We start from the raw sequence: 16857 nt of genomic DNA, 5'->3' as shown, positions 1-16857 counted from the left end.
TCAAGTAGATTTTGCATTGGTTTTGAAAAAAGTAGAAATTAGAAGATTTTTGTTAACCTTTTGCTGCTCACTCCAAAAGACTAGCAGACATAAAATTGGTATTGCTTCCCCATGTTATTGTATTAGATGGGATATATTGTACCAGTTAGTGCAGCATACACATTTCTCTGACTGCACTCAGATGGAAAACTAAGGCTAAGCCAGGCCTTGTATAAAATAACTGAGAGGTTTGGAATTTGAAACACCCCACATGAAAACTCTCAATTATCATTTATGAAAAAACATATTCTCTGAAATATGGTATAAAGCATGGAAAAATGGGATCTGGGCCCTTTTATCCTTCTATTATTTCAGGAATGTGTGTGCTAGTACCCATCCCCCAAGCCCTGCTCCTTCCCCTCTCCCCCTCCCCCATTGCACCCTGTCCCCTGAGGGATGTGGCTTTGAGGGAGATTACTGGGGGTGGGGGCTGGCATGAGTTGGCAGCAGCACAGCACCGCCACCCCACTCCCCTGCACATTCCGCTGCTGCTGCCCGAGGCCCTCTCCTTCTGGAACAGGATGCAATGTGGGAGAGGGTTGGTGGTGGGGAGGGGTGCCGATCCCCCCCCCTTCTCTCAGTCTCCTGAGCCAGATTGCGAATTGCCCGAGACCACAGACAGCTTTTCGACTATGAGTTTGAGACCCCAGATTTACTGTTTATGTGGTATATAAAAAAGCCTGAAAGGCCTGTACTGTTTTTGTTTTTAATTCTGCTTGTTTTTGCATTGAATTTGGGTGTTTCCTAGTTTAGAGAACTCTCCCAGGTGGCTGGAGAAATAAATGACATGCCAAAGGAATCTTGAGAGCAGAATCAGCTTTTTGTCAATAGTTAGCTTATAGGTAATATTCTCTCCTGAAAACCTGTAAAACCTGAAAAAATGTAACTAGGCCCTGGTCTACGTTAGGGAGTTATTTCGAAGTAACTCCTCTTATTTCGAAATAAGCAGAGTGTCCGCACTACCAAGCCTATTATTTTGAAATAACGGGCTGGTTATTTTGACATCTTCAATTGTGGCCTTGGAGTTCACTTGGAAGTCCAGCTAAACATTGATGTGCCTGGTGTATATAAAGCAAAAACCAAGCAGAAGAAAAAACTTTCAGGCCCTATTTGTATGTTTTGATAGAAGAAAAAATAGGCAGAGGCCAATTAATGGTGTAGTAGTTAAACAAGAACTGGGCAACTAACCTCAACTAAATGCCATATTCTCCAAATGCAAATCAGGTAAACTCCATTTACCCTGAACTACACTCCTGAGCCCAGTGGTTTTAAAATCCTTTGCGATCAACTTTAAAATAGACTTTGAATCAGGCCTGATGTGTGTAGGTGTTTTTGGTGGCAGTTCACTGCTGAGCAGGTCTTGTTTATTACAGAAGTTGACTGAATTCTCCTTTGACATTTCAGGCCCTGCGGTTGTCCCTCATCAGTATTATGGAGTTACTCCCTGGGGAGTTTATCCTGCCAGTCTCTTCCAACAGCAAGCCGCAGCAGCAGCTGCTGCAACTAACTCAGCAAATCAGCAAACCACTCAACAGACCCAACAGGGACAACAACAGGTGAGTGGTGGCGTTTTGCAGGTACAGTTGGCACCTGGGATTTATATAAGTATGCTCATGTGTTAATAATTGCTCTTTCTTATGACAAAACTTGAACATACATATGATGCAGTTGGTTCAAAAGACCTTGCTCTTTAAAACAGAGGAGAGACTATTACCTATAAGCTAACTATTGGGATCACACTATTCTTTCCATGTTTGGAACTTCCTGCGTGCGTCAGTTCTGGCAGAATATAACGTGCCAAACAGACCAGTCAAAAGTGAAAGAAGGAAACTTGAAAAATAGCTTTTTGCTGCTTCATCTATCTGGCTAACCACATGTTAGAAGTTGTAACTAGTAGAACAGTAGCATAGAAGTGTTAGTTCTTGTTTCACTTCCACCACACAAAGGGGATTAGTGAGGAAGCTGTTGGCAAGTATAAGCAAGATAATTTTTTAAAAGTGTCTATGTTCCAACCAAAAAAAACCACATTAATAAGAATTAAAATTATGAGAAGCAGGTTTGATGAGATTTGTGTTAAAAAAAAAAAAAAAAAAAACTGCATTGGGAATAAGATGTTTCCATTACATGATAATACTGTAACCAAGTTCTGTTGACTATCTGAAGCTGTAACAGTTTTAATATAATGGAAGCAGCTTAACCTAAACTCATTTTTTCCATGCTGATGCGTTTCCCAATTTGTATTTGAGAAGGAAGGACAAGCTTTCTTCCTGTGCAAACACAGATTGCTTTAACATTTGCCCAATTTTAAAAAAACTAATATTCTTAAGTTTGTGTAATAACTGTCCGCCCGTTTTCCCTTCGTTCCCTGTAAGGTTTAGAAAACAAGCAAATGTACTAACATTTCCATTTCCCAGTTCTGAGGCAAAAGAGCTTTAAAGTTGCTTTTCTCCTTCTTCCTCACATTCTCAGCTGGCATTAACACTGCAAACCAAGGTGCTTTTGCTGCCAATGGTGAAGTTTGCCAGGCTTGTAAATCCTCTGCAGTTCATATGCATGCAGTACCTGGGCACAAAGGAAGAGCTCATTTGGCTTAGCGTAAATCTTAGTTAAGATTTTGTCACCTTTTTTTGTAGTAAAGTAATGGACAAGCCATGGGCAATAAACTAAAATAAACGGAAGCTCATGAACTGTCTGACTTTCACTGAAAATAATGGAGGGTGGGAGAGGCACTAACCAGGAGATGACCAGCCCAAATGAGAGGGAAGGGATCCTAAGCCCCACGGCAGGCTGGGAGGGAGAGGAGAGTCCAGCACCCACTGCTGCAACAGACAACAGCTCCAGGGGCCTCCACTGCAGCCCCAGAAGCTCAGAGGTTTGGGGTCTCCTCTCAGTGTCTGGAGCTGGAGAGGAAAATGTCTCAAAGATCTCTGAAAGCCATGGAATCTATGCTCCCCATGGCTTAATCTTATCCTTACTTATCCCATATGTTTCACAAACGTGGTATTCCCTAAACTTGACTTTTTGTGTGTTCCATTCCTTTCTTATGATGGTGTTTAAGAGCTTCAAATCCTCCTTAGAAGTGTAGGAGAGTTCAGATAAGTCATATAACCATCTGGATCCCTTAGGTTTATTATAAGTATTTATGATGACTCTAAGGGCTTGTCTGCACAAGGGCACTCAAAAAATAGTTTAGTTACACCACATTGAACCCCTATGGACTTTGTTAATCAGAGTCAAAGTGACCTTAATTCAATTTCATTTGATTCACTTTGAAAATGAGTTAATTTAAGCTAAAGTTCAAAATGAATAAAATGAAATAATTTTTTTTACACCAGCATAAAATTAGCCCGAAATTCTACTGCAGGACAATATTGAGGCAGATGATTTTGTGATTTAACCAGTGTTCATAGAACTAAGCACAACAGTAATGGGGATGAATTAGCGAGTGAATCATCAGTTGGGATCAGAAGAAATTTCCCCATTGTAATACTGCAAATAAGATGCATAATGCTTATATCTTCTCTGAAGCAATTATGACTTGATCCTTGTCGGAGAGAGGATTCTCAAGTAGTTGGATCATTGTTTTGTTCCAGTATTACAAATAATTTGTCATAAAAATGCCCATTAACACCAATTTTTAATACAGCAGGACTTGAACCATAAAGAGAATTAGACCATTTTAAGAACTCTTCCTAAATTAGCTAAGTTATGAATGTGAAGTACACACTAGTGCTTTAAAATGAATATTTCTTAATAGTAACAACCTTTATTAGACACAGATGAGGTGAGTGTGAAAGTAGTCTCTTACAAGCAGGTGAGAGTGATAGATGAAAATGAGTCAAAGTACTGATCTAATGTGATGTGGAATGATAGTTAAATTAAATTGTCACTTAAGGTGGTTTTTCATTGTAGTGAAGTGAAGAGCATTGGAAGTGGTCTACAATTGTACGGAAGCCCCAAAGAGTTAGCTTAATATTCAACTCAGTATTTTCTGTTTCAGAAGTCACTTCCAGAATGATGTTATAACAAATTTAAAATTGTTCCGTCGTTGCTAAACTCTCCCAGCTCAAGATGACGATAAAAGGGCTTCTGGTGGCACCATAGTTCCTTTGTAGTCATCACTGCCATTGGGACATGAATCTCTGCCCCCTTGTTTTATGCCTCAAAAATGCATGCTAAGATGAATTTCAAGCTGTGCGTCAGCCTCACATTTATTTACCTGAAACTTCTGTGCATCTCCAGAGATTGCAAGTTAGAAGTCATTGTGGTTTGAGCCTGCTATAATGATTTCAGCGTTAGTTCTGAACTAAGCACCAACTCAGGCTGCACATAGTTGTAACAGACTGTCTCTTATGATACTTCAGGGCTAGAAACAGCATAAATCTGTCATACTGCTGGAAATCCCAGAGGTGCCATCTTTGCAGTGCTATAAAGCTTCTGATTTCTAGCACTTGCAGGTTGTGAGATACCAGACCTTACATGCTCTTTCTACATATCTTCCCCACGATATAGCTCGTAACTGGACTTAACAGCTGCTGTTTCTAGAACTGCTAGAATCAGAAATGAATGCTCTGTACCATCTTAAAGCCCTTCCAGATAAAATTAAGCAATAATTTGATTCTGGACAAATAATCAGAAAGAGACCATATGACTGCTGACAAAGTTAGTCTTCAAACCGCCACCTCTGCCAAGTCACCAGCATATGCAGATTGAATTGAGCTTCCACATTTACACCAAGGAATACGTGTGCAGGTAAAGCAGAAGCAGCTATGTATAATAGACATGCCACTTGAGGTATGCATTCACCGTTGGGCTGAGCTCTATATGGAAGTTATGTGCTGAAATGATTTCTGCAGTAACTGTAGGTTGGTTCAAAACCCATCTATTCTATATCTAACGTATGGTATCTTCCACTATTTTTACAGCCCCCAGAGTGGACAAAGTGCTTTAGATGTACAAGTGTGTACGTATTTTGAATGCAAACATTTCTTCCCAGTGAGGCAGACTGCATTTCTGAGGGAAACCCTCCCAGATACTCCCTTGGAAGAAGTGACCCTCACATGTTGCTGTGGTTTTTCAGAAGAGATTTTCATTTTCAAATAACGGTCTTGCGCTCATTCCCTTGCACTTCAGCGGCTTTCAAAAGTCTGGTGATGACGACACACTTGCCCTCACTGAGAGCACTGTTCGCTAATGAGAACTTTGCGAAGTACTCGAAGAGCTGAGCCAGCACTTTTGGAAACCTACTAGAATTATGTATATGGACATTTTCTCTTTGGTGCTTAGGATGGTGGAAAAGGGAGGGTGGATTCATAAAAATAGAAGTATTTCACTTCCTGTGACACCTCTTCCATTATCCATATTCAGTCCTTTGCACCAGCATTGTGCATGCCCCAAGGTTCGGTTCTGGGCCTTGATGAGGGGATGGATTGTACCCTCAGCAAATTACGCTAAGCTAGGGGGAGAGGTAGATGCACTCGAGGGCAGAGATAGGGTCCAGAGTGACTTTGACAAATTAGAGGATTGGGCCACAAGAAATCTGATGAGGTTCAACAAGGACAAGTGCAGAGTCCTGCACTTGGGACGGAAGAATCCCAAGCATAGTTACAGGCTGGGGACCAACCCGTTAAGTAGTAGTTCTGCAGAAAAGGACCTGGGGGTTACAGTGCATGAGAAGCTGGATATGAGTCAACAGTGTGCCCTTGTAGCCAAGAAGGCTAATGGCATATTAGGTTGCATTAAGAGGAGCATTGCCAGCAGATCCAGAGATGTCATTATTCCCCTTTATTCAGCTCTGGTGAGGCCACGTCTGGAGTATTGTGTCCAGTTCTGCGGCCCCCACTTCAAAAAGGATGTGGACACATTGGAGAGGATCCAGCGGAGGGCAACCAAAATGATTAGGGGGCTGGAGCGTATGACCTATGAGGAGAGGCTGAAGGAGTTGGGTCTGTTTAGTCTGCAGAAGCGAAGAGTGAGGGGGGATTTGAGAGCAGCCTTCAACTTCCTGAAGGGAGGTTCCAAAGAGGATGGAGAAAGGCTGTTCTCAGTAGTGACAGATGGCAGAACAAGGAGCAATGGTCTCAAGTTGTGGTGGGAGAGGTCCAGGTTGGATATTAGAAAAACTATTTCACTAGGAGAGTGGTGAAGCACTGGAATGGGTTACCTAGGGAAGTAGTGGAGTCTCTATCCCGAGAGGTGTTTAAGTCTCAGCTTGACAAAGCCCTGGCTGGGTTGATTTAGTTGGGATTGGTCCTGGCAAGAGCAGGGGGCTGGTCTTGATGGCCTTCTGAGGTCTCTTCCAGCTCTATGGTTCTATGAGATCACTGCAGCTGTTGAAATTGGAGATGTGTCATGAAAATTTGTTAACTCTCTCTTCTCTCTGTTGGTTCATTAAGTAATTATTAGTTTCTAATATCTTTCTGTGTAATCTGTTATTGTAAAATGTCTGGAATGTGTGTGGCACCAAGTGACGGCTTTTAATAAGCTGAAAACTCACAAGTGGGTGCACACTTTGTTACAATTTGCATAGTCGATTTTTAACAGATAAACCACAGAGCATCAGTGTATCAGGTGCTTTAACCGCAAGGGCAACATTTAAAAGACATTGTGTGATCTTGTTATTTAAGGGGTCTTTGTTTCACAGATGGGGGAAAAAAATCAATTCAAGCCACCTTGTCTGACTAAACTATAGGAACTAAACCAAGTATATAATCATTTTTGCTGAAGGTGGTAGGATTTAAGTGTAGTTTTTATGTACCTCAGTAGCCATATGTGTTATCTTCAGGAGAATAAATACCAGTAACCATCCTTTCCCGGGGGCAGTGACTCTTAAAGATTTGTTTAAAATGTTGGATGTCAGAGATGTATGTGAACAGGAATGAAAAGGTCAGAGGGTGAAATTTTTCCAGGTCACCCCAGTAAATTTGATAGGGGCATCTTTAGGCATTTGTACCCTTTTAACATCAAGTCTTGTGAATGTAACACCTCAGTGTGTATAAGGATTTGTAACTGAGAAGAAGTCACACATCTCATGCCAATTTGGAGGTTGTACTCTTAACTAGAGACACAAGGTGGGTGAGGTAATATCTTTTATTGGATCAACTTCTGTTGTTGACAGAGGCAAGCTTTGAGCATGAATGGGGTGGTTCTATAGGTGATCTGAAAGCTTTAGTGACAGCTTGTCTCTGACAGAAGTTGGTCCAATAAAAAATATTGCCTATTGGTTTTTCTGATGTCCTTTGCTGTATCCATGGCTACAACACTGCCTACAGCACTTAGCTTGACTGTTTGTGAAAGTTTATATAGAAATGTTTTCAGTTATTTTGACTTGTATGCCGGTCTCAAAGCAGACAGACTAGTAAACAATCTTTTTTTCTCGCTCAGGTTCTCCGTGGAGGAGCTAGTCAGCGTCCTTTGACCCCAAATCAAAACCAGCAGGGACAGCAGACTGATCCACTTGTGGCAGCTGCAGCAGTGAACTCTGCTCTTGCTTTTGGACAAGGCCTGGCAGCAGGGATGCCAGGTATGGTCTCTTGTCAACTCCAGTTAAGCTACTATGTGCACTAGATAGACCACCACGATTTTTCTTTGAACCAACTATGCTGTCAGACAGTTTAAATTGCTTGTGAAAAAATACACGTTAACTCCTGTACTGCTTTACTTTCTTAGGGTACAGTTCAATTTTCTGTGAAGTCAGAAGAGAATACATTCAGTAGTTGGGGAGTTTCAAAAAATTCATGACTTCTGTTGCAATTCAAGATTTGGGTCTTTATTGTATCTTTATGGATCTTTGCCTTGGGTGAAATCCTGGCCACATGAAAGTCAGTTGCAATACCCTGTCATGCACTTTAATGGACCTAGGATTTCACCCTCATGTGGCTAATGCCCAGATGTTGTGTAGATGGTAGAGGCTTAAAACAAAAAATTATAAATTAAGTTGTGTAATGTGGTTTGTCAGAGGCTCCAATGCACAGTTTTTATTTATGCATTGGAAGCTAATAAGGACGCTCCCAAATTGCTGAGAATTTAATTTTTCACTATATTGGCCTTTTGTGGAGCCTGGCTAAGTTGACACCTTTTTTCCTCAGTACCCCACATGGTCACTCCCCAATAACTGTTCACATGGAGGTACATACAGGTTCCTCACTGTCAAGAACATGGAGGGCTGCAAAATACGAGCTCCCAGTCTATTAGCTGTGGCCTGCAAGATTGTAACAAGCTCTTGGGTTATAAATTTCAGTATTGTATTCTACTGTGTAAAGTACACAGGCCATTATTGACATGTTAAAAGGATGTAAGCGTGTGGTGGTGCTCAGAATTCGATTAAATCAGGACTGGGGGGCCTTTTTTGGCTCAGGGCCACACACAAGTGAGAAGTGCAAAAAAAAAAAAACCTACCACCAAAAAACCCCTCACCGAGGCAGCCCCCAACTGAGAAGGAGAGACATTCTCCACATTCCCCTTCCACACCAGAACCTTGGGGGGCCCAGGCGAGTAGATTTTGTGTGCTCCAACCCTGTACAGGGGAGTGGGGCTGGACTCCCAAATGCTGGAGGGAGCCCCGAGCCTCAGGGACCAGATCCAGGCAACCCTGGGCCTTAGGTTTCCCGCCCCTGCATTAAATGAATGTTCTGTAGCATTTCAGTCTGAAGTCTTGTACTAGGGAATTCTGTATGGGTGTAGGCCTTCACATGACTGGGAGTGTATCTGTAGAAGGCTTTATTTTGATTAAAGAGTGAAAGATAACATGCTTGTTACAAGGTGTGTTTGATTTGCATCAGCAGCCACCAGTCAAGCTTTATAATTTAGTGTTTGTGTGTGCACACATCAGCGGTTCTCAACTAGCGTCCCTATTAGCAAACAGCTGTGGCCCAACTCAGCTGTATGTGGGCCAAGTGCCCTGCCACCCAGCCCCTTCAGCCCACAATGGTAAGTAAGTTGAGAGCTACTGGTGTATTTAAAGTGGCAGAGTTGCTCCCTTGATCGCCAGTGTGGACACAGTGATATTGGTATGAAAGGGATGTCAGCTATTGTGTAATTGAATAGTCGTGTAACCGCATGCAATCTTAGCAATTACACAACTGTTTGATAGTCCCCAGGAGTGGGGCTGGCAGCCAGTGTGCTCCTGGCCCCATTCCTGGGGAGCCCCTGCCACCTCACGTTGCTGCCTCTGTATCAGAGGCGGCAGCTCAGCGTGGCAGGCGGGAGCCAGTCCACCAGGGGAAGAGCCAATTTAAAAACCAGTTCCCCATGTGGACCAGCTGCTTGCCGCCTTGTGCCCCTGTTAGCGGGGGGTTCGAGCTCCCTGTGGACAGAGGCTGGTCCACGGCAGCAGCTCCTGTCCGCAGGGAGCTCGGACCCCTCCCTCCCCCAGGGGCTGCTGCTGCGAACCAGCTTCTGTTCTGATAGAGGCAGCAGTGGGAGGGGGGTTGCAGGCAGGTCTGCGGAGCTGGCACATGCGGGGAGCCTGCTTGAAAGCTGGCCCACCATACCCTCTGTGTAACAGGCAGCAGTGCAGGGGTTGGGGGCAGGTGGATCTGGTGCTTGTGGGGAGCCTGCTTAAAGCCAGCTCCTCATGGGCACCGGCTCCTGCTCCCAGCCCCCCTGCTGCCTTTGATACAGAGGCAACAAGAGCGGGTGGGTGCATGTAGTCGACAAGATTAACCAATAAGCTAAGCCTTATCGGTTAATCATGTAGTTGACTACGCACTGACATCCCTACTGTATACCTGTGTAGCTTATTGCTGTAAGGGAAGGGGAATAAGCAGTGCTGGAAGGACTTCTTTTGTGCCTACGTGGCACTTTAGAGTGTGCATGTGCAGTGGCAGGCGTGCTCTGAGACGCAGAATTTATGAAGTTTTTGACCTATTTACATCTGTCTGGGAACAATAATCCTGAAGCATCGATGGCTCCTGCTGGTAGAAGGCCCAGTTGTAGATGTTAATTTATCCCTGTATTCTTAGGTTATCCTGTGCTAGCTCCTGCTGCGTACTATGACCAAACAGGCGCCCTGGTGGTGAATGCTGGGGCTAGGAATGGCTTGGGGGCCCCTGTGCGCCTGGTGGCCCCTGCTCCTGTCATCATCAGTTCCTCAGCAGCACAAGCAGGTAAGTTCCAAGTAGCGAGAAACGTGTGTGTGACGTCTGTCCTGTCCATGCGGAAGAAGGGACGATTCTGTGGCTTGCTGGCAATGACACACTTGGCCTCCCTGAGAACCACTACAGGGATTGCTGCTGAGAACTTTCTCTGGGCTGAGCCTCAAAATACATAACTGAAGAGTGGGCATAGAATAGATTTTGTACCACTTGGCAGAATTCCCGGGTCATCAATTGTATCTGGTGGCACCTACTTAAATGAAGATTTTGAGACCATTTCCATTAGAATTGTTTTACCATGCTCCTAACACACCTGTTTGGAATGAAATTTCCCAGGCTTGTGCTTTTTGGATTTCTCTCTGTGTGTGGGGGGGGGAGGGAGGGGAGGTATTAGGATTTTTTGAGGGGCACTGAGGCGAAGTTGGAGCCAAATACATTCAGCCACTTTTAAATGATTGGAGAGTGGAAGGAAACATTCCCTAATGATAAAATATAAAAGCTCCTTTCTAAAGGAAACTGTCAACATTATTATTGTGTTACCAACCTTAGCTAGTGTAATAATACCTTAGATTATTAAAGAGCAAAGTCCCTTTGACTATCAGATCCTTAGGACTTTGTTTTCAGATTCAGGCATCTCCGCGAGTGTTGTTTTTTAAATTTTTTTATTGGATGTTTTTAATTGGCTGGACATATTTCTGTTGGCTTCAGTTTTTACAAAATTTAAATTAAATTCAAGCTGGCAGTTATCCCTTTAAATCTTAGCTTGGAAGCAGCTCATGTCTGCTTTTGGCTACCTCTTGCTTAACTCGCCACAAATGGTGATTATCTTGAAAAAGACAACCAAATAGTGACCAGCTGTCACAGCTATGAGGAGATATTGTAGTAGGCCAGCAAATGAGCAAGATACAAGCAATCTGGAAAAAAGAAATGTTCCGTGTTGGTAGCATAACTGAAGAGATCACAACCCCATAGTTGTGTAACAGGAGGCAGAAGATCAGCACAAGGCCTGTGCAGCACTACGAGCTGCTTACGTGGAAGGTGCCTATACATTGTGCTGACTCTCTGCACAGAGGTGAATGTCACTTTGAGAGTAGAGTAGTTAAAATCAGTGGTTAAAAAAAAAAAATGGGACCTACTGCTAAGCCCCAAGATGGATTGTATTAGACTGTATTGTTAATTGCTTTTCTACAGCGGTTGCAGCAGCTGCAGCTTCAGCCAATGGTGCAGCTGGTGGTCTGGCAGGAACAACAAATGGACCATTTCGCCCTTTAGGAACCCAGCAGCCTCAGCCCCAACCCCAGCAGCAGCCCACCAACAACCTGGCATCCAGCTCGTTTTATGGCAACAACTCTCTGAGCAGCAATTCCCAGAGCAGCTCGCTCTTCTCTCAGGGCTCCGCCCAGGCCGCCAACACTTCCCTTGGTTTTGGAAGCAGCAGCTCTCTTGGCGCCACGCTGGGATCTGCGCTGGGTGGTTTTGGAACAGCAGGTAGGTCTGTTGGGCGAGAGGGAAGAGCTCAGAACACAGCTGGCCATGCTTGTGGAGTGATCGATTATAGAAGACCCAGGCTGGTGCAGTCCTTGTAATTTAGGGCTTATGCCAACGTGACCATCTAGGCTAGACAGAAATTTGCCCTATTAGACTGGCTCTACTTGTGTGTTCGTGGAGTTTTTAACTTCCTCTGAAACGTCAGGAAAAAGGAGTGAGAGCTAGAAGGAGGCTTGATCTACTCCAGTCTGGCAATTCCTTTCTTAATGCTGTGGGATGCTGTTTGTGGGAGGTGGTTCTTCATCCCGTTGCCCTTGAGGCTGGTGTCTCCTGCCTGAGCAGGGCATCTACAGCCCATCTTTGCCTGAGGGTTGGAATAGCTCATTCGAGGGGACGCTTCCCCTCTTCATCTGAGGCTGAGCAAGCTGCATTGTTGAGCCATCAGTAGTTTTCTAAGTCAAGTCTGTTTTCATGAGTCATGTGTTAGAGACACTAGAGCAACAAATTCTATTAAACAAACAGGGCATAGGGCCAAGCAGCCCCTGGGCATTGATGGAAATAGTTCTGGAGAGTGGTTGTGGCAGGGGATGCATATACCCAATTCCTGCTAATGAACAAAAAGAGGAGCTCTTTGCCCAGCAGTTACAGCGGATACCAGTGCATGAGTCTGTTTCTTACACACTTCTCAAAACTCCCATTACCCTGAACGGCTTATAAATGTCATTTCATTGTATTCTCTCCCATTTCAGTTGCAAACTCAAACACTGGCAGTGGCTCCCGTCGAGACTCCCTGACAGGGAGCAGTGACCTGTACAAGAGGACATCCAGCAGTTTGACACCTATTGGACACAGTTTTTATAACGGCCTTGGCTTTTCCTCCTCTCCTGGACCTGTTGGTATGCCCCTTCCCAGTCAAGGACCTGGCCATTCTCAGACTCCACCACCTTCCTTATCTTCACATGGATCCTCTTCGAGCTTAAACCTGGGTAAGGGATGTTATCCCAACAGGGAGATAGTTGCCATGGTAGATTACTGTGATCTCTCTTGCCATGCTGAGAATTAAATTACTGTGTCAGTATTTAGGGAAGATGAGCACAGTGTGGATGTCACCCATATGTGGCACTTTCAGGACAGACCAGTGACTTGCACATGCCAGGCAGACTGAACTCAGAACTGGGAGTGGAAGACCTGGGTTTTAGTCCAGATCTTCGAGTGATTCGTTCTGTTTTTATGCAAGTTTTGATGCCTCCATTTCCCATCTCTCTCATTTCTAAACTGGGGGCAACACTCCACTTCCCTCCTAAAGCATTTGGAGGGCCGAGAAGAAAAGCACAATAGAAGTGTCAAGCACTGTTGCTTTTTTTTAAAAAGGAATCAGGTAGGCTTGTCCTATAACCTTTTCAGATGCTTTAATCTATCATTTAACCCGGGGTGGGCAAAAGGGCCTCCGCGGGCCAGATCCACTCTCCAAGCGGGTTGATCCGGCCTGCAGAGACCCTGCCGTTCTCCCACCCCCAGGCCAATTTCTCTGTCCTGCCAGGAGCACAGCGCATTGAAACGCCACACGCTTCTGGCAGGGCGGGAGGAAGCTTCGCGTGCTTCCCTGCCCCCTAGCTCTGATTGGCCTGGGGTGGGAGACACCAGGGGCATGGGTGCTTAGCGGGAAAGGGGAGGTAAAGAGGTCTGTGGGTGGGGAAGCCTGAAGCATCCTGGCCCCAGCCCTTCTGGAGTGGCCCATGGCCACTTCAAAAATTATTGCCCACCCCTGCTTTAACCTGTTAAAGATTTTTGAATAAGGAAATAGTAGCTTCTACAGCAACCTCATGTTGTATACAAAACATAGCGATTTCTGGAGAAGCCTTAGTGTGCTGCTGTATTATGTTTAATTGTTCAGTTGATGAAAATTTCACATTAATGTGGCCTATGCAAAGGAGAATTGTAGTTGGATATTTAGTTTAGTGTATTGCTAAATGAAGACATCCCTGACCAACCAGGACTCTAATATACCTTAAATAATTCTATAAGAAGTGTAATTAAAAACAACTAACCTTTTAAAATGGTGCCTAGAAAAGACTGAAATGAAATGAGTTGTAGGCATTGAATGTACAAAAACAGACAGGAAATTGTTGGACTAACAGTCACAGACACCAAGTAATGCCTGTGTTCATATGACACAAGGCAGGTTGGCGGTGTCTCTACTATAGCCTGGCTCCTGCTGCTGTCAGTGCCCAACCCCACCCAAAAGTGATGCGGTGGATGAAATTGACAAGAAAGCCACTCTCAGTTTGGGCTGTCACCCTGGGGCAGGTGGGGGCCTCCAGCTAGAGCCTGACAGCTCACTGCTTGGGCTCCCCACTCTCAGCTGGGCTGCTGCCAGGGTCCCTGCCTCCATGCATGGAGCTCCCTGCCAGGAGCCCAGGCAGCTGCTGTGTTCCCAGCAGGCTGTCAAGAGCCAGGGGGACTTGTCAAGTCCCTCCTTCCTCCCCAGCCACCACTCTTAAGTCAGTGGAAGTGCGCCTGGTGAGGTCAGCACCACCAACAGAAGGGAAGTAATTACTGCAGTGGCTGTACATAGACCTATCGGAGCTCAGCCTAAGCTTGTAGTGTAGCCGTGCCCTGAGCCATGCTGTGGTTATGGTCTTGTAGCTGGGAAGTGACATACTCTGTATTACAGTGTGTTGTACAAACCGGGAAGCTTCATCCCAGCTCTTTCAGCTGTCCGATTGTCATAGCTGGGGAGTTACAGGACTAGCTGTTCTGCTCGAAATTCACACCCTACTTTAATCTGGATTAATTTCTCAGGGCAGACAAGCTGTGCTGCTGAGGATGGGTTTTAGTGTTGTATGTTCTGCTGCAGTTAGGGGCACTTTTCAGGACTCTGGGATAATACTTCTCACTGGTGAGCTGTGAATGGGTCCGTGATTACTGTTGGGTAATCCTGTCCTTCCTTGCACCTTCTGAGGCAGTTTGGTTTGAAAAGGCCTTTTCTTTTTAAACAGGATCCAGGTGCCCTCTAGTGGACAGCTACTGCACATCCTCACCAGCCCTGGTTCAGTGTCTCCCCTGGTGGGACTCTCAGCTGGCCGTTTCCCAGAGAGCTTTTCTTTCACTGCCCTTCTGCTGGGAATAGCTTCCAGGTCATTTGGAGCAGCCTGCAGACCCCGTAGGCAGAGCAGTCCCCAAGCGCTGCTTCCAGGAACAGTTAGAGCGGCCTGGTTGCAGCTGCCACTTTGCTGCTCCAGAGCTCTGCGCCCTCTCCTGCATAGCTCCTGAGCACCTTGAATTCACCAGCTCAGTGCCTTGCTGGCTGGCCATTGGCTAACACAGCCATCAGATTAACAGCAGGTCCCGCACCACACTCCAGCGGGCACCGGGAGAAACCCAACCGAAAGGTGCCTTCTGAAGTGGGGAGCATCTGACTGGTTCAGCACAGTCTGTGTTGGGTTGGCTGCTTCCGCCTCAGATGTCTCCACTACCCAGAGCCAGGGATACGGAATCTCGTCTTGCACTCCCCTCAGTCAGTTCACTCGTACCCCAAGGAGCCAGGTCTTCTTACTTCACTCCCAAATTGAGCAAGCCTCAGCCAGGCCCCCTGCCCTACTCGATGAGGCAAGACCGCCCTAAGACCTGTCATACGACAGTTCACCTTCCCTGCTGGGTACTGGCTTGCTCTATACCTCTATGTTAGGCTCCTGGATGCAAATGCTGCATCCAGAGACAGTCTGATACAAGCTCCATTGAATTGCCTCAGGATTTCTGGAGAGCCACTTGCAAAGCTTTTCAAGGGTCTTCAGAATAGACCAAGACAATGCCTCATCAGTTCCTCAAGGGACTCTGCACATCTCTTCTGGGGATTTTTACCCTTTCTTTACTGGATTAGGCTTCACAACAAGTCTGATCCATAGGTCCTTTCACACTGCATCTGCATCAGGAGTGACTTTATCAGCAGAAATCCACAAGGTCACATCCAACCTCAGTTCAACAGCAAATCTGAGAACGAAACTTTGCGCCTAGAAAGAAGGCTGAGAAATGCCAAAGTCTGGTCTTTTTCTGGGCTCCAGAAGTCAAATCAGAGTGTTACTCACACAACTACTTACTGTTATCAGAGAACCCTTCTAATCCCACTTGTCCTATTGAGCCCTTTGAAAAGATCAGCAGTTGTGGTAACCTCAGTTCGGGAACAGCATATCAAAGCAATTGTCCTTGTCCTCTGCCCTGTCAAGTAGAAGTAAAGGGTTTTAATTCATGACTTATTTTTAGTCTTTTAAAAAAAAAAAAAAAAAAGTGAGGCTTTCTACTGGTTTGCCCTTTCTCAACCTCTCCTACAGAAGAATAGGACTTTCAAATAGAAACATTAACTCTTATGATTCAAAATTAGGGGTGGTCTGTGTGTAAGATTTGCCTGGGAGGGTTAACTTTACCATTTTGGAGCTATCTCACTCAGGTCTTCTGCATTGGTTTGGCAGCACATGCCAGTGTCAATTTGACAATCCTTAGGCCTTGTCTGCACTGGCCTTTTGCATTTCCAAAACCTTCCTTCTGATGACAAAACAGTGAGAGCTTTCACACTGCAATTCAACTTTTATTGGGAAAAGCATCCAGTTTGGGCTACAAAAAACTTCAACGCTGCGAGAGACTTTTGTCTTTTCTCCTCCCTTTGTTGTCGACAGAGAGCCAGTGTGGACTATGCTTTTTGTTTTGTTGAGAGCACTGGCTTCCACCAATATCCCACAATGACCGCCCTGATGTCTGTGCTCAGTGTTTTGTAATCTCTGCTGCCCTGCAGGCTGCACCTCTCCTCTTTCAAAGCTCCTGGAAGTATCTGACAGCTGAGTGAGCTGGTCTGTTTGGGGAACAAACAAAAACCAAATCATTGGACTGCTCCTGTTCTGCCTGCTCTGCTAGTTGCACAGCAGCAGGCCGGCTGCTGCTGCAGGGGGAGGGCTGGAGAGACAGCTGTGCTGCTTTGACCTTCCGCAGCACAGAGTGCTCACAGAGCAGCTCTGCCTTTCCACAACACTGCACTGTCGGATGCTTACCCACAATGCTTTGCAATCTGTCGACAGGGAGCTAGCCATTTGGCCAAGAAATGTGGACAGTGGGAGGCAAAAAGCCCAATTTGACCAGTTTTGAATTCTGGCGACTTTTGCATGTTGACAGCTCTTTTTGTTGCCAAACCGCCCCAGTGTAGACAGTCTCCTGATAAATTCCTCTTGTGTGAGACGTAACCACATGC

The 16857-nt window shown here is 45.3% G+C and overlaps 1 protein-coding gene and 1 non-coding gene across 10 annotated transcripts in view; both read left to right on the top strand.

Moving 5' to 3' along the window:
- Positions 1 to 16857, top strand: part of PUM1 (pumilio RNA binding family member 1) — a 140098-nt gene that overhangs the window by 98975 nt on the left and 24266 nt on the right. For 8 of the 9 annotated variants that reach the window (XM_075908743.1, XM_014579270.3, XM_006134560.4 and 5 more), the window contains 5 exons: positions 1444 to 1595; positions 7423 to 7561; positions 10002 to 10145; positions 11325 to 11621; positions 12371 to 12607. In XM_075908743.1, the coding sequence (XP_075764858.1) occupies positions 1444 to 1595; positions 7423 to 7561; positions 10002 to 10145; positions 11325 to 11621; positions 12371 to 12607 (969 nt within the window). The remainder of the gene's footprint in view (positions 1 to 1443; positions 1596 to 7422; positions 7562 to 10001; positions 10146 to 11324; positions 11622 to 12370; positions 12608 to 16857) is intronic. The other variant, XM_006134561.4, reaches the window with a different exon arrangement.
- On the top strand, positions 5186 to 5270 carry LOC112547670 (small nucleolar RNA SNORD103/SNORD85). Its single transcript, XR_003091466.2, has one exon. It is a non-coding gene; the product is annotated as a small nucleolar RNA SNORD103/SNORD85 (small nucleolar RNA).

Source organism: Pelodiscus sinensis, chromosome 25, assembly GCF_049634645.1.
Source record: "Pelodiscus sinensis isolate JC-2024 chromosome 25, ASM4963464v1, whole genome shotgun sequence".
Taxonomy (NCBI): domain Eukaryota; kingdom Metazoa; phylum Chordata; order Testudines; family Trionychidae; genus Pelodiscus; species Pelodiscus sinensis.
Note: the sequence above shows the minus strand (reverse complement) of the source record. Positions and strands in the feature narration are given on the sequence as shown.